At 36.5% G+C, this 27,107-nt stretch overlaps 1 protein-coding gene across 5 annotated transcripts in view; it reads right to left on the bottom strand.

The window, feature by feature from the left end:
• LOC127634060 (zinc finger MYND domain-containing protein 11-like) overlaps positions 1 to 26,900 on the bottom strand; it is a 32,513-nt gene extending 5,613 nt beyond the window's left edge. The window contains exons 1-15 of one of the 5 annotated variants that reach the window (XM_052113469.1): positions 26,753 to 26,900; positions 18,194 to 18,325; positions 17,569 to 17,728; positions 14,210 to 14,254; positions 11,090 to 11,251; positions 9,332 to 9,409; positions 9,105 to 9,197; positions 8,458 to 8,545; positions 8,286 to 8,341; positions 8,038 to 8,115; positions 7,824 to 7,942; positions 6,320 to 6,563; positions 5,053 to 5,121; positions 3,081 to 3,374; positions 2,647 to 2,832 (exon numbers count right to left, since the gene is read on the bottom strand). In XM_052113469.1, coding sequence (XP_051969429.1) covers positions 2,647 to 2,832; positions 3,081 to 3,374; positions 5,053 to 5,121; positions 6,320 to 6,563; positions 7,824 to 7,942; positions 8,038 to 8,115; positions 8,286 to 8,341; positions 8,458 to 8,545; positions 9,105 to 9,197; positions 9,332 to 9,409; positions 11,090 to 11,251; positions 14,210 to 14,254; positions 17,569 to 17,728; positions 18,194 to 18,309 — 1,788 coding nt within the window. In that variant the 5' untranslated portion in view covers positions 18,310 to 18,325; positions 26,753 to 26,900. The remainder of the gene's footprint in view (positions 1 to 2,646; positions 2,833 to 3,080; positions 3,375 to 5,052; positions 5,122 to 6,319; positions 6,564 to 7,823; positions 7,943 to 8,037; positions 8,116 to 8,285; positions 8,342 to 8,457; positions 8,546 to 9,104; positions 9,198 to 9,331; positions 9,410 to 11,089; positions 11,252 to 14,209; positions 14,255 to 17,568; positions 17,729 to 18,193; positions 18,326 to 26,752) is intronic. The other 4 variants (XM_052113468.1, XM_052113470.1, XM_052113472.1 and 1 more) reach the window with 4 other exon arrangements.
• Between the last annotated feature and the right edge of the window lie 207 nt (positions 26,901 to 27,107).

Genomic DNA, 27,107 nt, shown 5'->3' with positions numbered 1-27,107 from the left:
GTCACATGACCAGCTGAATACTACTCGCTTAATCTCAGTAACCATCCTGTTATTTGACACTTTCACTCATTGATTAAAATAATCATGGCTGACTGTGAAAAAACTACAATGGCATCTGAAATTGAAAATTTTGCTTTTATATGATGCTACATACAAAAATGTTATTATCTCTACCGGGTCAAAAATGGCCTGAATGCAATAGGAGGGTTAAAGGTCAAACCAATGTTGAGGATAAAATGCCATATTTAAGCATAAAATATCAGTTCACGGGCAGAATTTGACCTGTGATTGGTCCATTGTTTTAAAATGGTGACCGATTGCAATGTAACTAAATAAAAAAATAAATGTCAACATTCATGGCGCAAAACGAAAACAGTAAGGTGTGAAGCAATGGTCAAATAAACACAGACGTCCCTTCATAGGCCAACAATTAAAACAGTACAGGCAGAATTCAAGAGGGCATCTGTTATGTACACCCCCTTATATTGCATAACACAACTATACCATTGATAAACAGCACAATCCAACTCTATCCATTTGAACAGGAATAACTCAACCCTACATTATACAATTCAACATCATGATATTGACTCAAACAGTAATTGCTTGTTTCCAAATGCCAGTTCTAAATGTCAATCCCAGAATTGAATGTAGTTCAGGTGAGCAATATGCTGGAGAACTATTTCTCATCTCCTAGCAACAGGTAGAACCTATAAATACAACAGCAAGTTGGGCACATCAAAAAAATACCCTAAACCTAATCACAAGTCAACTTACACGAAGCAGCTTAGAGGAAAAGCAATATTCAACAGAAAAGCCACATTCGAATTAATTTTACTTAGACAAAGAAATGTCTGGGTCACATTTAATCCCAAAATCAAAATAATTTTTTATGAAGAACATTTTTTTCTTATGAAGCCCAAATATAAAAAAAAACAAACATTATATTGGCTTGACGGTTTTCACACAGCAGGCGATCAAAAATCCCCAAAATCCAATAGATTTAAGGGGGCCACACACACATCTGGTGGATGACATGGTGCAATCTAAAATTCAATACAATTGTTTTCTATGACTGTATAAACACTGCTCAACGTCTGCCGGTTGCATCCACCAAGACTCCAAAGGCTGTTAAAATGTGTGTCCTAGTTCAGTAAACAGGGCACTGATTGCAAAATCATTCCAGTGCACTGAAACGTTTGCTCTCTAAAAAAACAAAAAAACAATGCACCGTAAAAACCAGGGAGCATCGTTGCTCACTATGTTTCCTTGTCTTCTGCAGTCCCTCAAGTTGTTAGAAGATGAGCACAAGTGTAAATATATGATATCAAAGCCTTATTTTCTCTTTAAAATAGATGTTGTTTGTAATGTCTTTCATCCATAATTACAATGAAATAGAAACAATCTTTTAAAGGTGCACTCAGCGATTCCTGAGAAACACGGTTGGATATTGGAACTCAGCTGCCAACACACCCCTCCCTTCAGTACTCCTTTGGAAGCTCCGCCCTCAACTTATCACAATCCTTCTTTTTTAGTTCATATTCATCTGACCTTTTTCTCTTGGGTCTGTTTCTCAGCCATTTGTCTACTCAGAGTTTAGAAGGTTCACATCAGCCAGATTTGCCATCGCTCATCTAATCAATTTCCCGCTTGCTCTGCCCCCACCCCACATCCTGTGCACGTGCAAGAACCACCCCACTTCAGACTGGCTGGAGTAGTGTTGTGAGGATCGGTCTATTCCACTTTGTTTTTGTCCCATTTACAGAGCCAGGGCTGTGAACAAACATTAGATTTTCTTTCAGCCCACTCACAGAACGGACAGCTAGCAGACGATGAGGTATTTGCAGAATTTAAACAGTGTACTGGATTAGAAATACTGAGTGCACCTTTAAATACTAAGAGTTTTAAAAGTAGGTTTAAAATACAATCCTTTATATTTTAATTAATTTTTTTTTAATGTAATTTGCTATTCATAATAACACTTGTTTTATTTTCATTGAAGATATTCAAACGTATAGTGTAATTTATGCAGCGATGGTGCTGATTAATAACAGCTGTGCCTAAAAGTGCAAGCTTGTAAACGTTTCGCAGGTAATTGAGTCGTAAGTGTCCCTATGTTCAGTGGATGAACACCCAGAATAGTGTTCACGATATACTGAGTCACGACATAGATGGTCTGCACTTATATAGTGCTTTTTTTAACCTTAGAGGTTACCAAAGTGCTTTACACTGTGTCCCATTCACCCATTCACACACCAATGGGAGCTGATTGAGATGCACCCTGTCTCTCTTTCTTGCCTTCTTTTCTTTCATTATCTATAACCTTTAAACTTTTTTTTAATTACTTTAAACTTTCAGACCAGGCTTTGTCAAGCCAACATAAAAATTCAAAAATAATATCACAATGCAAAAAAAAAAATTCTCTTAATTTTCTTTATGCAAAATATTTATTTTTCTTATTATAATTATTATTTTGGTGTGGAATATGACTGGGGCATTTTCTTTTCGATTTCACCCAGACATTAAGATATTCACTCCTTTCTATCATGAATGATAAATCTGTCTGTGTGGTTCTAACAGCTTATCGATGCTATTGATCTTCTGTCAGATTTAACTCAGCCTGAGGCACTGTGAAGATACACTCACCCACTGCTTCTTCTTGGTCTGGGAAATCAGTTGTTTATGCTGAGCCACCATCTTCTTCATCTCCTCCATGATCTCCTCTTTGCACTTCTCCTTCACCTGTTTACACTTTCTCTCCATCTCAGCCTGTGTGCTGGACACCGCTTTGCTCATCGCCTGCCTCTTCTCTTCATCCATCTCCCCTCGTAACTGTAAGAACGAGCACATACCAGTTATCGCGGCTGTGGACATGCTATCGTTATCACTATGTCAACCATGCCCAGTTTGCAGTAGTAGGACCAACATTTTTATTCTGTACAAACATAGAATCATAACTTGCAAATAAATGCAGTTGTCTCTCCCAAAATGTTTCCGGCTGTGAACCCTGCCACAAGAGGGAGCCAGAGGGCAATACACATTGTAAACAAATTCATTCAAATTGAGTCAATGTTACTCACCTTGTCCAGAGCCTCTTTGAGAACACGTTCGGTCTCCCGTTTATTCTCAGCCTTCATCATTTCTTTAACGTCACTGAAGATCTTGGTGTATTTGTCTTGGCACATGTTTTGACAGCTGCCCTCATTGACTGTCTGCGTGCCTCTGTGTACCATGCGGGGGGTTGGCGAAGAAGAGGAGGAAGATGAGGCAGATTTCTTGGTCTGGGTGGAGACGGACATACGTTCTGGCTGATGGGGTAAAGCTGTCGGGATCTCTTGACTGGAGCTGACAGCCTCCATCTCAGGCTCAGGTTCCTGAAAGAACAGCAGGGAATGTAAAGGCGACATACAGTGCATCCGGAAAGTATTCACAGCGCTTCACTTTTTCCACATTTTGTTATGTTACAGCCTTATTCCAAAATGGATTAAATTCATTATTTTCCTCAAAATTCTACAAACAATACCCCATAATGACAATGTGAAAGAAGTTTGATTAAAATTATTATTTTTTTAAATCACATGTACATAAATATTCACAGCCTTTGCCGTGACACTCAAAATTGAGCTCAGGTGCATCCTGTTTCCACTGATCATCCTTGAGATGTTTCTACAACTTGATTGGAGTCCACCTGTGGTAAATTCAGTTGATTGGACATGATTTGGAAAGGCACACACCTGTCTATATAAGGTCCCACAGTTAACAGTGCATGTCAGAGCACAAACCGAGCCATGAAGTCCAAGGAATTGTCTGTAGACCTCTGAGACAGGATTGTATCAAGGTACAGATCTGGGGAAGGGTACAGAAATTCTACAGCATTGAAGGTCCCAATGAGCACAGTGGCCTCAATCATCCGTAAATGGAAGTTTGGAACCACCAGGACTCTTCCTAGAGCTGGCCGCCCGGCCAAAGCGATAGGGGGAGAAGGGCCTTAGTCAGGGAGGTGAAAAAAAACCAGATGGTCACTCTGACAGAGCTCCAGAATTTCTCTGTGGAGAGAGGAGAACAACCATCTCTGCAGCACTCCTCCAATCATGCCTGTATGGTAGAGTGGCTAGACAGAAGCCACTCCTCAGTAAAAGGCACATGACAGCCCGTCTGGAGTTTGCCAAAAGGCACCTGAAGGACTCTCAGACCATGAGAAACAAAATTCTCTGGTCTGATGAAACAAAGATTGAACTCTTTGACCTGAATGGCAAGCGTCATGTCTGGAGGAAACCAGGTACCGCTCATCACCTGGCCAATACATCTCTACAGTGAAGAATGGTGGTGGCAGCATCATGCTGTGAGGATGTTTTTCAGCAGCAGGAACTGGGAGACTAGTCAGGATAGAGGGAAAGATGAGTGCAGCAATGTACAGAGACATACTTGATGAAAATCTGCTCCAGAGCACTCTGGACCTCAGACTGGTGCAAAGGATCATCTTCCAAAGGACAATGAGCCTAAGCACACAGCCAAGATAACAAAGGTGTGGCTACGGGACAACTCTGTGAATGTCCTTGAGTGGCCCAACCAGAGCCCAGACTTGAACCTGATTGAACATCTCTGGAGAGATTGAAAATGGCTGTGCACCGACACTCCCCATCCAATCTGATGGAGCTTGAGAGGTCCTGCAAAGAAGAACGGGAGAAACTCCCCAAAATAGGTGTGCCAAGCTTGTAGCATCATACTCAAAAAGACTTGAGGCTGTAATTGGTGCCAAAGGTGCTTCAACAAAGTATTGAGCAAAGGCTGTGAATACTTATGTACATGTGATTTTTTTCCCCCCCATTTTTTTATTTTTAATACATTTGCAAAGATTTCAAACAAACTACAGGTTGTCATTATGGGGTATCGTTTGTGGAATTTTTAGGAAAATAATGAATTTAATCCATTTTGGAATAAGGCTGTAACATAACAAAATGTGGAAAAAGTGAAGCGCTGTGAATACTTTCCAGATGCACTGTAAACTTTACATATTGTTTCTAATTCGATAGGCCATTTTGTATTACCAACCTCTTCTTTGGGCTCAGCGACTTGAGAACGGCGGCTCTTTTTTGCTTTAGGCTCTTGGTTGACTTTAGACTGTAGAAAAACACAAAAGTGGAATGCTGAAAAATGTGGAAACTAGATGCTAATTTAAGCAAAGCCAAACTTGCTTATTTAAAGGGATAGTTCATCCAAAAATGAAAATAGATTTTTTACAATATTTCAGCTCTGTAGGTTCATACAATACAAGCTGTCAAGATCCAAAATGCACAAAGGCTGCTTAAAAGTAAACCATATAACTCCAGTGGTTAAATCTATAGATTCAGAAGCGATATGATTGTTGTTGAGTTTTAATACTGGATTTTAATACTGGATTAATATTTAAGTACTTTTTTTACTATAAATCTCCACTTTCACATTCTGAAAAGGATTAAAATATTGATTTGTTTCTCACTCATAATGGCTGCATCACTTCAGAAGACAAATATTAAACCACTGGGGTCGTATGGATTACTTTTATGCTGCCTTTGTGATTTTCTGAGAGCTTCAAAGTTTTGGTCACCATTCACTTGTATTGTATGGACCTACAGAGCTGAAATATTCTTCTAAAATATCTTAGTTTGTGTTTAGTAGAAGAAAGAATGTCATACAAATCTGGGATGGCACGTAAATGATGACAGAATTTTCATTTTTGGGTTAACCAAATTGGACAAACCAGTAGTAAAGCTTCAAACTTGAATCATTTATTGAGCCCATGGACACAGTTGAGTCACTCAAACAAACAGATTGTAGAAATTACACACTGCATTACTCACTTACACCTTTAAATTGATTCATTTTAGCAGATGTTTCATCCAAAGTGACTTACAAATGATGAACAATACAGACACATGCGATTAATCACAAGTCAACAACATTAACAGTGCCACAATACAAAACATAGGTGTGTAAATCAAATCTGTTTGGGTGCATTTAATGAATTAATTATTTATCACTCCCATAAATAATAATGTAACAAATTGAGAGGCCTTATGCTATTGTAGTAAATTCAAGCAATACATTTGAAGGAAGCAAAAGCAATTTCAACATTACTGTGATTAATTGTCAAAAAGGCATAATCAATTTGGCTACGTTTTGCACTAATATAACAACAAAAAACCCTCTGTAATTACAACATAATATAAATGTGCAAATTCCCTTTCACCCAGAAATGAACCCACTAAAGCAACACTATAATTACAATCCTCACCAAATGTAGCCAAGAAACATCACTAGAGAGCAGCAGAGCGCTCACCTGCTCATTGGATGTAGAGGAGATGCTAGACTCCGCCTCCTCCTGTCTGTCTTCCTGTCTATCATGCTTCTCCGACCGGTCATGCTTCTCTTCCAGCTTGCCCTTCCAGGTGCGTCCTTCTCTCAGGTATCGCTGGTGGAGCTCCAGCTCATCACATGCCTTCTTCCACCCGGCGCTCCGCTTCACCTGCAGCTGCTGCACACTCACAGAGATCTCCTGGATGTTGTCAGAGGGAATCCATGCCCTGCAGCAAAACAGACACAGGGCTGCTTTACAAGCCAGTTTCTCCAGACACTGACTTGCACCTAGTCTAGGATTAAGCTGCGAGTCAGAACTAGCTCCACTGAAAATCCTGTTCAATTCAGGATGTAGCTTGAAGTATATGGGTCTCTGACTAATCAGGTGGTCCAAGATGATACAAATTTTAAATATAAAGAAAAAAAAAAATGCATGAATTTCATGCCAATGCAGTATTTGTGTGTGTGTGTGTTTTTTTTTTTTTAAACAAAACTGATGTCAAGTGGTGTAACCATCAAGTAACAGGTATTAAAATACTTTCCTTACACCCTGAATACATGCAAAAGTACACAACTTGGATCTTTTCCTCAAGAAATAACTTGCAGGATAAGAAAGGGAAAGATGTATCCCGGTTCAGCTTTTTTTATATTTTATAATAATACAGTATTCCAAACTATTCCTTTTAAGAATTTCAGCATTTTATGAGAATTTTATTATTATTACTACTTATTTCAGGAAAAAATACAAATAAATGTATTATATATATATATATATATATATATATATATATATACATACATACACACACACATACACACACACACACTTTTTAGTAACTTAATTGATCTGAGAAAAAAAACAAGTCACGTCATTGAAAAATATACTTTTAATCCACATTTTATGGATACTATATGGAATATTTGGTAACATTTTACAAAATGGTTCCATTTGTTAAAATCAGTAAATGCATTAAGGTATCATGAGCTAAAAATGTACCATATAATGTATTTTGTACATTTATTATGCTTTGTTAATTTCAGTTAATAAAGATATAGTTGTTCATTGTTAGTTTCATGTTAATCATTAACTAATGTTAACATATTAAACTTTTGATTAAAAACATTTATTACTATTTGTTGAAATTAACATGAACCAAAATTAATAAATACTGTAAAGAATTGTTCATTGCTAGTTTATGTTAACTAATGTTAACAAATAGGACCATATAGTAAAGTGTTACCGAATATCTGTACTTTAAAAAATATATATTTGTCATACCATACTACTGAGATACTAGTGGTGCAAAAAGACATTTTAAAATGGTGCGAAACTGATCTTTAACAGCACCTAAAATATACATTTTCCCTTTTTCGCAATACATTTACACCGAAGATCTTTAAATAAAAAAATCAAAATAAAAGTTAATGTCTATGTTATTTGTCAACTACATATTGTTTTCTTAGACGTAGCATAACCTGCGACTCACCTTTGGTGCTGGTGACCAAAAAACCGAACATCCACCTGGTTTCCCTCCCTCTGCATCACCTTGGCAGGCCAGTAACCAAACCCCTTCATCCTGGCCCACACCAGCTCATGATTCGGACTCTGTGCACAAAGAAAAACATCTTTTAATGTGTTACATTAACAAATCGTATGTCACACCAAATGGAGTATGAATGAGCGTGTGTGTCTGTGCTTACACATGGATAACAGAACCAGTTGTCGGGTCGTGCGTTTGAAAGATAGAAGCAGTTTCTGCACAACAGTAACTCATTCAGCTGGAGGAAAACAAATAATTGCAGAATTCATTTTAAATTAATCCAATTTTTCCTGTTGGATATAGCATGAGAACTTCCACATCAAAATGTTTTCCTACCCAAACAAAAGTCTTAATGTTTTTCTAGTGCATTAAACAAGCTTAAAATTCCAACTGTTCGTGTGGTCTGACCTCATGGCATGTGTCGTTATAGAGAAGTCTGGCAATTTCGGTCTGATCGCTGTTCACTGTTGACAGAGAATATGAAATCGGTCAAGTTGACACTTGTGAAGTGCATGCATTTGTTGACAAGTGTATGCTGTTTCATAAATCACGTCAATGACTGTGGTTCAAAGTGCCTCACCTCCATGCAGAATGGCCGTGTTGTGAACTATAAGCTGAGCATCAGCCCTGAACTCCTCAAAACTCTTATATTTCCCCTCTGAGATGTTCTATGAAACAGAAGAAATCAGAGAACACATCAATGTTGATGGTTTGAAATTTTTCAAGGGATGGGATTTGAGGAATGCAATGTTTCTGATTCTGATTCCACTTAACGATTCCGGTTCTTTAACGGTTCCATTAATGATTCTTTTAGTACTTTTAAGTAGGGACTAGAAACAGTTCAATGAATAAAAATTAAACCCAACAACTGAAAGAAAGTCTTTTTTAATAGTTTCGGAGTGTAAACTATATTTTTATAATGCTTGTCAACAATTAATAACCGTAATTCTTAATTTCTATAAAAACATTTTTAATTAACCCAAAGACAAGAGTCCAAAACAAGCAAAATTCCACCACTTCATCTTGCTCTAATAAATCCGGCTTCTCCTTTTTTTAATTGAACATGGTAAGCATGTGCATAACCACCCCAAATGAAGTGTTTTTGGTTCACTGAAAAGAACCGGCTCATAAGAGTCATTGGTTCCTGAATCAGACTACACTACTCGCACTGTATGTTTGCTCTTGTGTCTTTAAACTGTTTCTATATGTGGTGTGTGGTTCACGTACCTCCTGTATGTTATCCACATCCAGAGGTGTGTGGATGAGTCTTTTGTACACGGGTTGCTTAGACTCTTTGCCTCTCTTCTGCAGGTCAACAGCCTGAGAGAAGGGAAAATGTAAATCTGTCAACAGTTTATGCTTTGCCATCCGAATGGAAGATGCAAGTGAGAGAAAAGCCTTCATTTCTACATGATTTAGTGCGGCAAAGTGTAAAACAAAACTGTGAAACGCACCCTTTCCTTCATGCGGCCAAGAATGAACTTCAGGCATGTTGTCATTTCCTGTTTGTTCAAATTCTTCCTTTTACTGCCCTGTAAACATCACCGCAAAAAACAAATGACTCAATATCCACAAAATTATCTTCGCAAATTTGAGGTTTAAAAGTCCAACAAAAATCAAATCCAAAAATCATTTCATTTTTATCTTTAAAGGATTTGTGTTTCATTTCTGTGCCACTAAGAGCACAAAAAATATAGCTGGAAGCAGCAATGATCGGGGCCAAGCACTCCTCAAGCAAGGGATATGTTGCAGTAGGCACAATGTGAGGACTCAAAAGTCAACAGTAGTACAACTTTCACACCAGTCTAGCTGTGACTCATACACCAGACTTGGATGCGTTTGAAATGTTAGCTCACTGATTTACACACTATGCCACTCAGCAGACATAGCCCAAAACTGCCAGAGAGACAAACATAAGTCCTGGGGATCCACAGCACTGCACATAAGTGAGACATACTAAAAGGGGAAGTGCTGTATGCCCTCTGGACCAGAATAGAGAACCACAGATTTAAAGCATTCATTTGAATACTTTAGCCCATGAGATCAGCCGTTAATTGTGCTTAGCAAGATGCAAATTCAAAAGAAACAGAAGCATTTATGCTCTTGTTCAAGACTGGATTTGAACCCCCATTCTCTTGAACATTCTGATTCAAACGAGCACTAACATTCTGTGCCACTCCAGACACTGTTGTCTCATAGCGAAACAGGCATAGCACAATAAGAGTCAACAAACAAAACCATTGGTAAGACACAAATAATGCAAAGTTTAATTCATATATTGCATCCATTAAATAACCTTTGTCTGACATGCTTTGACAATCCAGCCCAGCCTAATGTAGTGAGAATTGGCCAAAGTGCTAAAAGTTTCAATTCTGATGGACATCTACATGGTCAAATTTGTTGGTGTGTTACAGGAAAATGGTTTGTAATATGAAAAATCTTTTGAAAACTTTTTGCCAGCTGGGTGTAAAGATTATCAGACCAAAATTTGGGAATTATCTGATGATAGCTGCCAGACAGTTAAAAATGGCAGTTAAAATGAAAGTCAAAATGGCAGACTTTGAAAAGATTGGTATAATTGTATTCAGTATGATGGAAGGAAAGAGATCAGAGTCATGAATTTATGCCAAGGACTTCTTAAATTAAAAGGACTTTTATATGATTTTGTTAACACAAGGTGGCGCTGTACCAAAAACTGCTCAGGGCTGTGTTTCCCAAAAGCATGTAAGCTTAAGTAGACCGTAGAAACCATTGGCACCAATGGCCTCTAAGATCAACTTAAGCTTGCGATTGCATTTGGAAAACACAGCCCAGATATGGACAATCATAGAAAAAACTATCATCGGATTCCGTATATCCCAAAGATTCCAACACCACCTAGCTGAGTTATGGGAAAAAATTTCCATTTTTGAGATTTCATGGGTGGCACTGTCCCCAAATTTGCCATGTCCCCTCATTGTCCTTATGAAGTATATCTAGTTTTGTTTTAATTGGACAATGCATTTTCGAGATTCAGCCTCAATTCCTGTTTGGCATCCTCACCGCTGAATTTGTTGATGTGTTATGAAAAAACAGTTTGTTCAATCAAAAAACGTTTTTGATGAAAGCTGTGGGATGAGAATTTATCAAATTTCAAGATGGCTGCCAAAGTCATGAGCAGATGAAACATCCAATCAGAATTTAGTATCGAAACTATCTGTTTCCATACCCACCCTGCAGATACCGCACTGCCAGTGGGAGGTGGTGTCCCGTGGCCGGTGGTCTTCAGACACGCACCGAAGGTGGTAGACACGGAAACAGCCGTCACACTCCATCACGTCTCCGGGCAGATGGCACTCAAAGCAGTACCAGTCATGACTTTCTGCCTCCCAGTCCTGAAACACACACAGTACAGTAATGCACATCCCAGCCCACCTGGGCCACATCGCTCTGACCCACACACACACACACAACGCTCCCAGGAATAAAATCACTGATCCAGGATACATCTTTCCCTTTCTTATCCTGCAAGTTATTTCTTGGGGAAAAGATCCAAGATCAGCCCTCTTACTCTGAAATGCACTTTAAACTCACAGATACTGTGATCTGGTGAAAGCTACAGGTGAAATCTTTCTATAAAAGTACTATGTCAATTTCTATATTGAAAGGGTTAGCTAACCCAAGAATAAAAATTTGGTCATCTTTTACTCACCCTCATGTTGTTCCAATCCAAATCTATATGTTAGGGACTGAAAGCCTCAGTCCCCATTCACTTTCAAAGAATCTTTTTACCATTCAATGAAAGTAAATGGTGATGGAGGCTGTCGGTTCCTAACATTCTGCCTAACATGTCCTTTGTAGTGCATGGAAGAAAGAAAGTCATAAGTAAACTATCCCTTTAAATAAACTTTGAGGACTTAAGCTCGTTTTTCAAGCTATGAGTATGAGGGCTGGTCTTATCCGATTAACAATTTCCAAATCACAAAAACCCCACTTTTTCATTATAATTAATATCTAACAAACATTAATCATAAATGTTTAATATGTTTGATATTTTCAGAGAAACAGAATACAAAAGTATCATTGTAGTAATTTTGGTTCAATTTAAATGGCCATTTTTGAAACAAATTTCAGATATCTTTACAATTCCAATAAAATGTTACAAACACTGAAAAGAACAAATTAGACAAAGTATAAACCCTGTTTATACACTAATGAATGAGTGCACTTATATGTTCCATCAAATGACCATTTAAATCAAACCTCAAATATGACTAAGTGTTTTGTGTAAGAAACAGTGAGCAATCACATTCTCACATGCCACAATCACATTCACCACGTTCAAACCATCCTCTCCAAATCTGTTTAAACTACATAACAGATCTTAAACAGAACAGTCTTACAACACATATTAGACAAGTTTCACCATATTCCCTGCTCTCATTAGGGTGGATGAAATGTTTACAAAATCTACATAGACCCCTATATAAAGCAGTTATTTCAGAAATATTTTGGTATTGGCTACAAGTGATAAGGCACAGCTAGAAGAATATTATTAGGTTAGCTTGAAAAATGCTAGTAACTTGCAAAAACATGTTAGCAATGCCCAGCTAAGTGCTAAAACATACTAGAAACACCTAGCTTAGTGCTAAAACATACTAGAAACACCTAGCTTAGTGCTAAAACATGCAAGCAACATGCTAACAACATGCAAGCAACACATAGCTAAGTGCCAAACATGCTAGCAACAGCTAACCAAGTGCTAAAACATGCTAATAATGCCTAGCTAAGTGCTAAAACTTGCTACCAACATGCTAAATTATGCAAACATTGCTTAGCTAAGTGTTAATACATGTTAGCAACATGCTAAAATATATTAGCAAAACCAAGCTAATCTATCTATCTACCTATAAAATTTCAGAATTGGCTTTTTCAAGCCAACCTAAAGTTTGTCCACAAATATATTTTCAATATAGCTATTTTTAATTAGTCTAAACAAGGAGAGATATTTAATGGGGACTTGGTGTAATGCCCCTAAAAAATAAAAAAAAAAACATGAATATGTTCAAATTAAACATATTATTGCATAAAATGTGAGATGTTAATTAAATTGTTTATTTTACAGGAAAAAAATATTCATAATATTCTCCATTAATTAATCAGTTATTTAATTTAAGTTAATATATGTTAATGAAGTACTTTATACGAAAGGATGAAACGGAGTACACTTTATGGTAAGAAAAAGAGGCCCCTGAAAAGAAACACATTTTACTTTAAGCTAAAGTGTGTAACTTTTTCTGTGTTAAAATAATTTATCTTATCCCAGTTTAATATGCAGAGACAACTGTGTCTCTGTGGTGCTATAAAAAATTCCTATGCTTGTTTTGAGTAATCCGTCCATTACATTGCCTCAACCAATGACGTGAGTTGGGGGCTGGACTATCTGTATGCTCGATCAACAGCAGATGGGGCGTAATCGAAAACACTGTTTATTTTTGCAATTTAATTTGGTGGTGCAGGAATTACACACATTAGCTTAAATGGAACATTTCTGACACTGGCCTATACCCTGGTTAAAGCTGAAGTGTGTAACTTTTTCTGTGTTAAAATACTTTCTGTTTTTACAGTTTCATATGCAAAGACAACTATTAATAACATTCACATGTTAATTTTCTGAAAAACTGTAAACACAGTATCTGTGGTGCTATAAAAAAATCCTGTTTGTTTGAAGCGGCTCGTTCAGCCCGACAAAAATATTGACTTGACCAATGGCGTGAATTGGGGCGGGACTGTATGTATTCGTTCGAGCTGTTTTGAAAATGTTTATTTTTAAGATTTCGTTCAGTGGTGCAGGAATTACACACTTCAGCTTTAACAGTTTGCTAACTTTGAGAACTGGCTTCAAGCTTGAGGTTAAACTGATCTTCATATTGACAAAAATGTGTCTGTGTTTGAAAATATGTTAAATGTGTGTGTGAAACACATGGAAAAGGAGCATTAGAGAGCAGAGAGCGCTATTGAAGAGAGAAATCACTATATACTGAGCATTCAGTGGAAAAACAAGGACACAAATACCACACACAGCACAGCTCTGAAGTGAAATTAAGCTTGTTAATACCTATATACCAGTATCAACAGTGTAATATTCTTGTCAATCAAAATTTTATTATTATAAACATGTTGAATGTGCATTATTGACTCAAGGATTTATAGTGATATTAATAGAAAGTTTAGGATTTGGAGGGGAACACTAAGCGCTAAGATACCATATAAAAGCTTGACTCAATTCAGGTGCTGTTCCATGTAGAGGTTAAACAGACCACTAACTGAAGGGTAAATTAAGTAAAACTCACAGCATCTGGATGTGAACATACCTTGCTTCCCTCTGACATCTGGTCCTGCGATTGCAAGTGACCCAAAAAACATTGTTTAAAATCCTTATCTGAAAGCTGAGGCTGGCTGAAACTAACCACTGGCGCTCCGTGAAAGGGACTCCGTGTTAGGGACAAGCATTTTGTGTAAAAGGTACCAGAATTCAGAACACAAATTACATACACATTAAAATGAATTCCAGGTTCAATACAAGTTAAGCTCAATTGACAGCTTTTGTATAATTAACAACGTAATACTGATTACCACAAACAAAAAAAAACATTCGAAAAGAAAAAATTACACTTACAATAGATGTGAAAGGGACCAGTCCATAAACAAGACAAACAATATATGTGTTAACATGGTTTTAATCTGATAAAATCTGTTCTATAGGATTTTAGAGTGATAAAACTGTTAACAGGGTTTCCGGTGTTTAGTCGTCATGACAAAGACGATTTAATATTGTATATAAATTTACACTGATAAGGTTAGTAAATAATTGTATCACACTAAAATCAAGTTAACACCTATAATGTTTACATCTTGTGGCTGTACTTTTGAAGCAAGGTGTATTTCAATGTTTAGGCACTAGTCCCATTCACTTCCATTGTACGTACCTCACTGTAACCATGATATTTGCTTTGTTTATAAATAAACAAGGGACGAGTCAAATATTTTTTGTGGTGATCAACATCATGTATTCAACCTGCAACATTCCTTTAACCTAAACTGATTGAGATATATATATATATATATATATATAAAAACAATATTTTCATATAAAGTGCAGTTTTTATGAAAACCCCATAAATGAGGGATGAAGCCTGGGACAGGCATATACAGGCTAAGAAGTACAAGGCACTGACACATCACCATCTACCCTCACTATGGCCCTGGGTGCATATGTAGGTGCAGCACAAAACTCACTATCATGTGTAAAAGCTGTGAACTTTTATCTCATGCGCTATATTTTTTTGGCCCCACTTTATAGTAGGTGTCTTTAACTACTACGTACTTATTTTGTATATATATATATATATATGTGTTGTTGCATTGTATTTACATTTAAAGTACCTGAATTTAATTACATTTGTAGTTACACTGTTAGCCTTACCTCTAACCCTCAAACTAACCTTAACCCAATCCTTACACCTAAACCTACCCGTACCTCAACCTCAGTAGCAGCAAATGTGAATCTTGTGGGAATATTGCAGAATAACATGTAGTAAATTCATTGCATTGTCTGTATTTTAATGTTAGTACATGCAGTGCTCTGAAAAAGTATTTTCCCCCTCCTGATTTCTTTTGTTTCTGTGTATATCTCATACTCATTTTTTTTTCCTCTACAAAAATTCAAACAAAATCTAACATAAAACAAAGGCAATCGGAGTAAAACACAAACTACAGTTTTTAAATGATAATGTTATTTATTGAAGCAAAAAAGTTATCCAATACCAACTGCGCCTTTGTGAAAAATTACTTGCCCCCTTAGTTACTAAATTACCAAATCTATGAAACTGCTGGTGTGGCTGGACTAGACACATCCAGGCCTGATTACTGCCAGCACTGTTCAATCAAATAAACACCTAAATATAACTTTTTCAGAAGCAAGTTGGCTAAAAGGTCTCACTCAGTACCCCACTATGCCAAGGTCAAAAGATATTTCAGAAATGATGAGAAAAAAAGTTTATTAAAATACATCAGTCTGTGAAAGGATACAAAGTCATTTCAAAGGCTCTGGGACTCCAAAGAACCACAGTGAGAGCCATTCTCCAAATGGAGAAAACTTGGCAAAAAGTCCTCCAAGAGCACATCGACAACTCATCCAGGAAGTCACAAAAAAGCCAAGGACAACATCCAAGGAACTGCAGGTCTCTCTAACATCAATAAAGGTCACTGTTCATGACTCCACTATCAGAAAGACACTGGGCAAAAATGCTATCCATGGAAGAGTGGCGAGGCAAAACCATTACTAACCCAGAAGAACATTAAGGTTCATTTTGAATTTTGCCAAAACACACACTGATGATCCTCAAAGCTTTAGGGAGAATGTTCTGTGGACTGAGGAGTCGAAAGTGGAACAGTTTGGAAGACAGGGGTCCCGTTACATCTGACAAAAATCAATTGCAGAATTCCACAAAAAGAACATCATACCTATGGTCAAGCATGGTAGTGGTATTGTGATGTTGTGTGGGTGCTTTGCTGCTTCAGGGATGGGGCAACTTGCAGAATTGAGAGAAACATGAATTCTGCTCTCTACAAGAAAATCCTAAAGGTCAGTGGTACGCGAGTTGAAGCTCAAACTGGATTATGCAGCAAGACAACGATCCAAAGCATAGGAGTAAGTCCACCTCTGAATGGCTCAAAAGCAGCTAAATTAACGTTTTGGAGTGGCCTAGTCAAAGTCCTGACTTGAACCCGATTGAGATGCTGTGGCAGGACATTAAATGGTCAGTTCATGCTCAAAAACCCTCTAATGTGGCTAAACTAAAGCAGTTCTGCAAAGAAGAGCGGGCCAAAATTCCAAAGCATTGTGAAAGACTGATCTCCAGTAATCGGAAGTGTTTGGTTGCAGTTGTTGCTGCTAAAAGTGCAACAACCAGCTATTAAGTTTAAGGGGGCAGTTAGTTTTTCACATGGGTGAAATAAAAAGCAACTTTTTTGCTTCAATAAAAAAATATATAGATTTGAAAACTGCATTTTGTGTTTACTCATGTTGCCTTTATCTTATGTCATATCTCATTTGAAGATCTTAAAGAATTTAGTATGAAAAATACACAAAAACATAAAAACTCAGGAAGGGGCAAATACTTTTTCACGGCACTGTAGTAGTTCAAGACACCTAATATGACCTCTTTTTCTTATAAACTTAACTTAACCAAGCAAACATGCTCTAATAATTATCTAAAGAGGTGGTTCACTGGATATTGCACAAAGTCATGTGATAATGTAGCATCCTACGGAATCAAATCACTTTGTCATCACCGACCATATACACAAGCGCAACAGTAGGTGAAAGTCTTGTGTGCTTGTTTGAAATGTTTATTGAGAAATATTGCTTAAGGTTTCACTTACTACTTTAAATAGTATGCTTAATATTCAGAAATTAGCTAGTGTTTCATTCCAAACACAGATGTCCATGTTAAGCCAACATATGTACATGGTAATATGGAGGTTGTTGCCGCCAACATAGCAGTTTGAGCGTATGATTTCATTTAATGAATTTGTAATTGAATAATGCCTGATATCTGTCATGTTTACCATAACATTTTTCACTTGGGATGTACATTAATAAAAGTACATTTTGTTTAATATAAACATGTCCTGGTTTATGTCTCACCATCTCGTCTCCTGGTAGCCAGTATCCCTCCTGCTCGATCCCGGCCTTAGAGCCCTTGCAGCCCACTGTGAGCGTCTCAACCACCAGCCCGTCTTTCACTGCTAAGACCAACTGCCTGGCTGTGTCTTTAGGGTGCATTCCATACACACGACTTAAATATCTGTATCAAAACACACAGCAAAGCCATGTCACAAGAACATCTTACTTATGCAACTTCAATTACCATTGGGTTCAAAAGTCTGAGTCCACAGTGAAAATCTGGGATTCAAAATCTAATTTAAAGCTAGCAGTAAACAAAGCTTTAGTATTTCAAAAAATGTAAAACCAAAGAAAAGTTTAAATGAATGAGAAATATATATAAAGGTTCTTCACCATTTCTAGGTCACCTATCAAATGGACAAATTTATGACATTGACTATGTTAACCAAATTTGACCAAAGATCAAATTGTTACGCCAATAATATAATTTGCAAATAAAATTAGAATAATGCAAAATAGAAGCATTTACGCAAGTGGACTCTTGAACTGCACTGTAAATACAGTCACCATGCTGAAAACATATCTAATAAAGCGTCTAATCCATGATCCAGAAAGTATAAAGTTGGGGGGAAAAAACGCTGTTTACTTAGAGATTCTGTCCATATTTGCGATCTGTTTCTGATTGCGAATGACTTCGATGGCTGACCAGACATACTGAACCACTTTGGGGTCCGCTTGCCTCTTCTTCAACACCCGTGACATTGTGGCCAGATCCAACCTGTAACGAATGAAGACACCTGCTATAAACTCAAGGTTTCTGAAACAAGAACAAACGCTTGAACTACAACTTATGCTACCCACAATAAACAAACTACAGGCTGAAAAGCTTAGGTGCTTGCACATCAAGCAGCAAAATGCAAATAGTCTTGCCAGCAAGAGCATCAAATTACACACCACTTCTCTGAAGAGCGCATTATCTGAATGTTTGTACCATCATTGTTGTGGACAGGGTTGGACATTACCGGGGACTGGGGGCAAAAATGTCACTAAAATTCAAAATAAGGAGGCAAAAAATGTCATCATGTATCATGTAATTTAGTTACAAATACATACATCATGATTTTCATTTGAATTTCCACTTTACATTATTTGTAGTGCAGAGTCCATCGTGCAGATGTTGCCAAGTCAATAGAGGATCGTCACACCATCAAAGCACATAGATGAGCACTTTGCTTCTCTTGCTCGGCATCAGCTCAGTGTCATGCCCCTGCACTAAATTCCCTGACCGTTCGCTCCTCTCATTGAAAACAAACTGCCTTAGTGAGTAACACTTTCGCTCCATGTGCTATACTTCCTTACTCATCAGCCCATCCCACTTATGCAGCAATCTGTATGAAACTGCTATAGATTTAGTAAGTTGTATGAGAAATCATAACATTTTAATATAACCAAATGCTAGAATTTACTTAATAATAATACTATTAATATGTTAATTATTCTGGATATGTTAAATAACCCTAAGGTTCACTAAAACTTTTGTATTATAATAATACAATACTTAAACAGAACATTAACCACTTTTACTGTCTGAATCATCTCTTGGACTAAACAATGTGTGAAATATTATTTATTAAATTTGCATGAAGGATTGATAAAAGGTTGTTTAAAAAGCTCCTCATTCAAAATATGAAGAAATACTGTAATCTACTTATCTAGGTCATTGCATTATATGTTAACTAGTAGCTAACATTTTTGGAACTATGCAAATGAGAAAATAAAGTGATCCCCGTATGGGTTTCAGTCACAATACACATTATGCAGGGCAGAGATTAGGCAGTATGTAATTACTGAAAAATGCCTGTTGATATTGTAATTAAAATATTCCCAAATTAATCTATATTGAATCAAATCCAAATAGGTATCTAACTGAATCGAATTAAATTGGGGAATCAATGCCAAAACTCAGCCCTACAAATATTAGCTGATTTTTATTCTCATTATTCAAACTGAATTAATCGAGTCAATTGAGCATTTTATTACATTAGAAAAATATGCCCTTAAAAAGAAAAAAATAAAGGTCCCTGTAAATCAACTCCAGGGGGCAAATACTGCAACCGAATGGAAATATTAATTTCTGACACTGCTTGTGGAAAAATGCTATAACTGAGAAAACTGCCTTGAAAGTACTGCATTATGCCTTGGTTTAAGTGTGGATTTTGTAGTTGCAATTTGCAAAAACAGTTTTCTCATAATCTGAGCATAGTCAAATCACAGGAGATCATTGTCTAACAGACTTTTTGAAACCACAGTTGAACACTGTATAATACTAAATTATTAATGTGCACACATCAAGTTCAACACATCAAATAATTATTCTGATTATTAGATTTGCGTTATACAAAAGTAATAGATTTTTTGACGTCATCGTCACCTAGGGGCTTTTAGTTTGACATAGAAAAGGCAATGTGTATTTGACAGTTTACAATGTTCTGCATTTCCTGAAATGCTGTAATCTCCTTTTCTGTTATTCTGTGCAGCATTTGTAGATTTGTATAATAACTTGAAACCGTTACTAATGTTTGGAATTCCATTAATGTTTGAACCCAGGGCCATAACCACAATCTAATTTGAGGGGAACAAGCCCAATATTTATAGAACATTATCTATAAAAAACACAAAGTAGAGTGTTACCCAGATCAGAACTAGAACATGGTAAGATCTGTAACTTCTTTTGTGCTTTAGGTTTTGGCATGGACAGAGACATATATTTTTAATGCAAATATTATTAGGTAATAATTTAAAATCAATTTAAGACTTTCTAAATCATTTATGTCTTTAATTAATTTAGAATTTTGTACAGCATCTCCTAAGAGTCTACTTTTAAAAGAGGTAGAGGAAAAAACAATGAGGGACAACTTGAGGGCAGTAAATTATTGTGTATTTTCTTTTTGTAAACAAGCAATTTTACAGATACATCAGTGAAGACATTCAAATTATATTAGTCTTTTCTTTGAGACAGCACAAAAAAGAAAGAAAAGATGACTGAAACAGGCAAATTGCTTGAAATGGAGAAACATTGTTTTGTACTGTGTGAATTTTAAAAATACATGTATCTTTTAAAACCAAACATTATACAATGTTGGGCCTTTATCGCATTTTAAGCCTTTATGCAGAAAATTATTGCATTCAGCGCCTTTATATTAAAGGACCAAAGAGGACCATTCTATGTGACCACAATACCCGTGACCCCCAACTAGGGCTGGGTATCGAGTTCGATACATTTTAGGCACTGACCGAATTGCTACATTTCATCAGGCTCGATGCCAACAGCACGCACTGCAATATTTGCGACAAGATAATTTCTGCAAAGACCGGCAACACGACAAATCTGATGAAGCACTTGACAGTGCACGGAATAAACTTAAAGAGCAGAAAGTTGCTCCGTCTTCGAGCCGGTGCAGTCATCCTCTCAGCATCCTTCTGCAACAGAGCTTCCTTCAACATGCCCACCACGAGTCCTCCTCAAACTACTGATGAATGCAGTGGCACTATGACTGGGACTAGGACAGGTAGATTAACGTTTAGCAAACAAACCAACAAACAAAATCGACTAACTTGTGGTACATGCTTGTGTACTTGTTAAATTAACATTTCTGTGCGCGGTGACATAGTCTTATAAACTGGGACCTACGTATGGTATGGTTATGTACTGTTATAGATAACTAGCTATGTAAATCGATGCTAAAAATGCTTTAAGGTTGACAGTAACTGATCAAGATTAACACATTAAACTACTTATCTTGTTAAACCGTACTTATCCTTTGGGTTGGCTGAATTAGCAGTTTAGATTTAGTTTTGTTTTTTTGCACTTCACATTAATGTTATCCTCTGCCCCTGCCGAACCTTGCATGAGGAGATGAGTCTGTAAAAAAAGTCAACAAACTGAAAGGTTTTTTGAGGTAGTGTTTGTAATCTTGTTAAAACATATTTCATAAAATTGGTAGCGCAATGCAACAGCCCACGGATAAGCATGTCAATGGTTTGTTCTGAATCACACACAGACCGTTTCTCTGTCTTTTAAATCACAGCCTTTTGTGGATTAATAATCACAAATGACCAACTTGCCACATTGATGTTATTTTAATTGTGCAGCCCTGAAGGATCATGAAATAAGTCTATTGATGCGCTCCTTATGAAACTTAATGGCCAAATAAAAGCACATTAAAATCATCACGATATTGGTCCGTTTTACATCATCAGCAAAATGATCTCGATTATTTCTTTAATATGCGATATATCGCCCAAATCTAATATATACAGTACTGTGCAAAAGTTTTAGGCACTAGTGAAAAATGTTGCATAGTGAGGATGTATTAAAAAAATAATGAAATAAATAGTTTTCATTTATCACTTAATGTCATACAAAGTCCAGTAAATATAAGAAAAAAGTTAAATCAATTTTCGGTGTGCCCACATTTGCCTTCAATTCTCCTAGATACACCTGGACACAGTTGTTCTTGGTTGTTGGCAAATAGGATGTTCCAAGCTTCTTAGAGAATTCGCCATTCGTCTCAATTGCTTCTGTCGTTTTAAGTAATCTCAGACTGACTCGATGTTCAGGGCAACCTGTTCTTCTATTCTAATCTTTTCTATTTTAAAAAGTAATGTTTGGGAGTCTAACATTTATATTTCCTATTGACACACTAAAGCTGAAGATATAAATAACCATCTAAAGACAACCTTTGCACAGTACTGTTTTTATATATATATATATATATATATATATATATATATATATATATATATATATATACACACACACACACACACATATACAACAGATAGTTTCGGTCCTCGAATCTGATCTGGCACTTCACTGTGTGTATGACTCTGCTTGTGTTCGTCATCCTAAACTAAAGTGTAAGCGCAGTGCATATCTGTTAAGAGCTAATGTAGGCTGTGTGTCTCTTTTACATAAAATTTTTTTTTTTTTTATACATTACATGTGTTAGACAGCAAGTGCTGGCAAAAGATAATTTTTGGTGTGTAATATGAGCCAGTTGGTGACGTGAAGTGAATCCGTTTCAGCATTGTTTAAATAGAACAGCACTCCATGATCGCTCGTATTACTAAAGCTAGGAAATAGCTTTAAACGAACAACTCCATCATTAAGAATTGCTCATCACAGCTGAGAGACACAACAGACTGATTGATTACAGAACTCAAGGTGCTTACGGTTTAAAATGGCGGAGGACATAGCGTTTTCTATAGGGAATGACTCTTTCGCACCAGCTACCGCAAAATAGAGAGGAATACCCCCGCTTGGACGGCTATTTTACCACTGATAAAGCTGTCCTTCAGAGAGCTGACAGCATCTCTGCTTACACCCAAGCAGAGATGCTGTCAGCTTTCTGTGTGTGTGTGTGTATATATATATATATATATATATATATGCATTTCAGATATGCAGATTTGTTGAGTCCTGCTTGCTGCATTAAAACAAAGTGTAATTCGGGCACAAATTGCTCCGGTGGCTGGAAACATACTTTTATTACAGAATTAAAATATTGGTCAGGGGGCTTAAATAATGGCATTAATTTAACGCATTATTTTTTATATAATTAATTACACTAAATTCACAGTTAAATTGACAGCACTACAAAATGTCAAGTTACTGCATCAATTTATCCTTTCGCTAAATGGAGCCAAAGCGTAATACACCGCAATAAAACCAGTCATCCACACCTAAGCCAGACTAATCCTACAATTACATACTTCATTTAACAAGCCTTTGTTTTCACCAAAATGGATACACAAAAATATAAAATTGGTTGACAACTGTCATCTGTCAGACAGTGTTGTTCCCAGGAAAGGGTTATTGTTTATCACTTCATGACAAGCAGACCATTTTTATATGATTGTTGATATCCACAGTTACTCTGTTATTTTGGCGCATTCAACAGTGTCTTGTATATGATGTGCACCTCTCTATATGCACAATCAACTCTCTGTTCAGTTTATAGCACTATAAAGTGTTCTTACCACTCACCACATTTAAACCAAGAGCAGACATTTTTGGGGGATTTATTTAATACCTTGGACAGGTATGAAAAAAATATAGCACATCTTAGCATTACAGAATTGCATAGATTTACACCTACTTAAGCAAAAACCTTCATCAGCTTTAACTCTGTATATGCAATAGTCTGCAATATGTTTGGGCTCTATGTGGCATGAAGAACACACAAAACAGAATGTCACAATAATTGCTGTTGCACCAACTGTTACTGCTTCTACATTATACTGCCAGATGGTTCTTACAGATTTCTGATTAAAAGGTAGATTCTCATGGGTTTCAGAGAATAAGAAAACAACAACAAAAACTTACTAATTAAATAGCAAAAATAACTTATTATTTTAAAATCATTAATGTTCTAGGTTCAATACAAGTTAAGCTCAAATCAACAACATTTGCTTAATGTTGATTACAATCAAAACCGATTGACTCATCCCCCGTTTATGTAGCAAAAAGCAAAAATCGCCATTACAGTAAAGTACTTATAATGGAGATGAACAATATGCAGAAAAACTAAATAAACAGTAAAATACAAACTTTTAAAGATATAGCCACATGACATGTTAACATGATTTTAGTGAGATACAAATCTTTACCAGAATTACGTGATTTACCACTATACGCTGTCATGACAACAAAGTTGTAATATTGTTTTTAACTCTACACAAATATGATTAGCAAGTGAGTTTATAAAAGTAAAATCATGTTAACACAAATAATGTTGATGTTGAGTGACTATACTTTTAAAACTGTGTATATTTTAATGTTTATGGACTGGCCTACTTCACTTCAAATAGAAGTGCCTTACTTTAACCTTGATTTGCTACTTATAACCTTATGCAACTTGTATTCACGTTGTGAAGTCAGTTAGATGTTTTTATTTCAATAAGCAAAAATTATTTTACTGAAAAAAAAAACAACCCAGGAAACAATTTCCAAGCAGAGAGAAATATACAACCCAAGCTCATGAAAATTCTTACATAATTTACGAGTTGGCTAATTCATATGGTCTTGCACAATGTTGTTCACATAAAAGTTGCACTACTTCATTACATGTAAATTCACGGATGTCTAATGCGAAAGTAAGCTTGAGTTCCGCGCATGAGGCGTTAAGGACAAATTTATTAATATTATGCCCTTACCCAAACCCATTATCTAAACTTAACCAATCAGTAGTGTGTAAACATGATAGCAAGCTGTTGTGTGTGACAAGCAAGTAATTGTCAAGTATTAGATGGAAACGATGTCCAGAGGCATCATTGGCTGTAGTGAAAGTCATAGGAATTCAAATGAGTGCAGTCGCACAATAGCATTCGAATAAGCCAAATTTAGGAAGGTCGTACGAATCCTGACGATTTCACCATGAGAGTGTGTTGGAAGTATAGGACTCTGTGGAACAATAATGGGTGTTTCCCATTTTCAAATGGGGATGGGCTTTTTTAAACTATCCAATGAAAGTATCAAAAAGACAGCAGAGATTTCCAGTAAATTTAACTGACCATAATTTTAACTACACCCAACTCTTGGTGGCTTCAATTAGACATTCTCAAGTGAAGTTTGTTTGTAATACTCCATATCTGTTTGTACATTTTCCTTAAGCAATGTAGCACTGAATGCTTTTAAAAGTGTACTAACATTTCAATACTTTGTTTTAACAAACTTAGTCATGTACCACATGACACACACAAGCCTTTCACAGGGAAGCTTAATTCGTGCTATGTAGTCTATTAGACAACATCACCTTGCTTTTATGGCTACATAAACAATAGATTTGCGCATGCAAACGTGTACACTTGGTGCACAAAACACGATTTATGTATTTTTATCATGAAGAATTTTTAATAGAAAATACAAATCTGACTTCACAAAACAAGAAGTTTCTAAATGTAACAACAAAATCAACAATACAAATTGTGTCAATAAACTTGCAAACAGTACATTCATTAATAATTCAAGCCTTGTGGATGCTGGGAACACCAATTTGGAAAAGTTAAGTCAAATTGACTTATTTCATTAACCTACATATACTCAAATTAGCAAATAAATATGACAAGGTTTTCTAGTTTAGGATTGGTACATGATTAAGCATTTTAAAGATATCAAACAAACATAAATAATATTTACTTATAAGCTAGAGCATTAGGAGTTGAGTACAAATGTAGAATTTACGTATTAGTTTGCGCTTGAACTAACTTATGCAATGTAGAAAGTACTTAATCTTTTTTCTTTTCTGTTTTATATACTTGATAATTATGTTTTTCCCCCGTGCACTTTTTATTGAACCTGGAACATTTTACGTCCGTCTTTACGTTGCGGTTTTTATTTCAATGAGCATTTAAAAAAAAAAAAAACTGATGTCTGGAAAAAGGGTAGAAGAATATTGTAATAAAATTCGTGAGGAGAAAAAGACAAACTTTCAAATGTTCGCTTAATTGCGCAATCCGCAGAAAGGATGGGAGCCGAAGTCTTGCCGATCGAATGCTACCACGACAACATTGTAACAATTGTAACAGTGTGAACAAAAGTTACATTCTAACGTTCTTTAAACTATTGCGCGGTCATTTTTACAACCCTTGTAGACGGCTACTGGAACCACAAGCCGCCCATGTGATCAAAACCTGAGTGCTGGAATGTACAATAGCCTACGTGTGGATCGGAACAAAAATAATTTACGTCAGATTACCTTTACTAGCAGATTCATGCCAATGTTACTTCTTAAAGCATGATGTTTTTGACAGCTGTCTGTCTCGTTTGTGATATCAATCAACCCAGTTCGCGCTGTCGGCCACAGTGCCAAAAGAAACAACAAACGCGTGTCTACGAGTCATAAAACTATAAACACGAGGGCGTCGTAAACACGCCAGCTGTTTGTTTGTTTTTACACCTGTCCACACCGTTTCATCTCATGAAAACGCAAGGATCCGCCAATAATAAACCATTTGAATTGCAAATGGAGGGAAAACTCTTCATCGGTGCCTAGACATTCTTGTTGGCTGGTTGGTGAGCTACATGGACGCCATGTTGATATCCCTCCCTCGCTTCTAGACAAAACCATCCAGGGTTGAGATTTGTTTTGTTCCTCTTTGCTACGAATGTCATCAAAGTGACCCGGTTTGTACGTCTACTTACCGCTGTCCGACAGCTGATTAAACGCCTCGCCGTTTAGTCTCACTTTAGGATGTAACGCAGCGCTGCTTACATTTGTGTTTCCGGAGTTAAATGTCAGAATGATGGTTGGTTGGAAGAGCCCGGCCTCAGTTAAGCGCTCGGAGGGGCAAGCACACACTCACACAGTAACACATGCAAGCTGATGAGAACTCTAGTGGCAGGTACTGGAATTGCACGCTTTGATTCGCACGTCTTATCTAGAATATATATATATATTTTTTAAACTCACTATAATTTATGACGATATATATTTTTCTTTTCATTCATAAATGCAAAATTTCAAGTAAATACCACTTTTAGCAATTACGATTTATAT

The sequence above is a fragment of the Xyrauchen texanus genome, chromosome 41 (genome assembly GCF_025860055.1).
Source record: "Xyrauchen texanus isolate HMW12.3.18 chromosome 41, RBS_HiC_50CHRs, whole genome shotgun sequence".
In the NCBI taxonomy this organism is placed as follows: Eukaryota; Metazoa; Chordata; class Actinopteri; order Cypriniformes; family Catostomidae; genus Xyrauchen; species Xyrauchen texanus.
The sequence above is the reverse complement of the archived record's forward strand: the minus strand, read 5'-3'. Positions and strand labels throughout refer to the sequence as shown.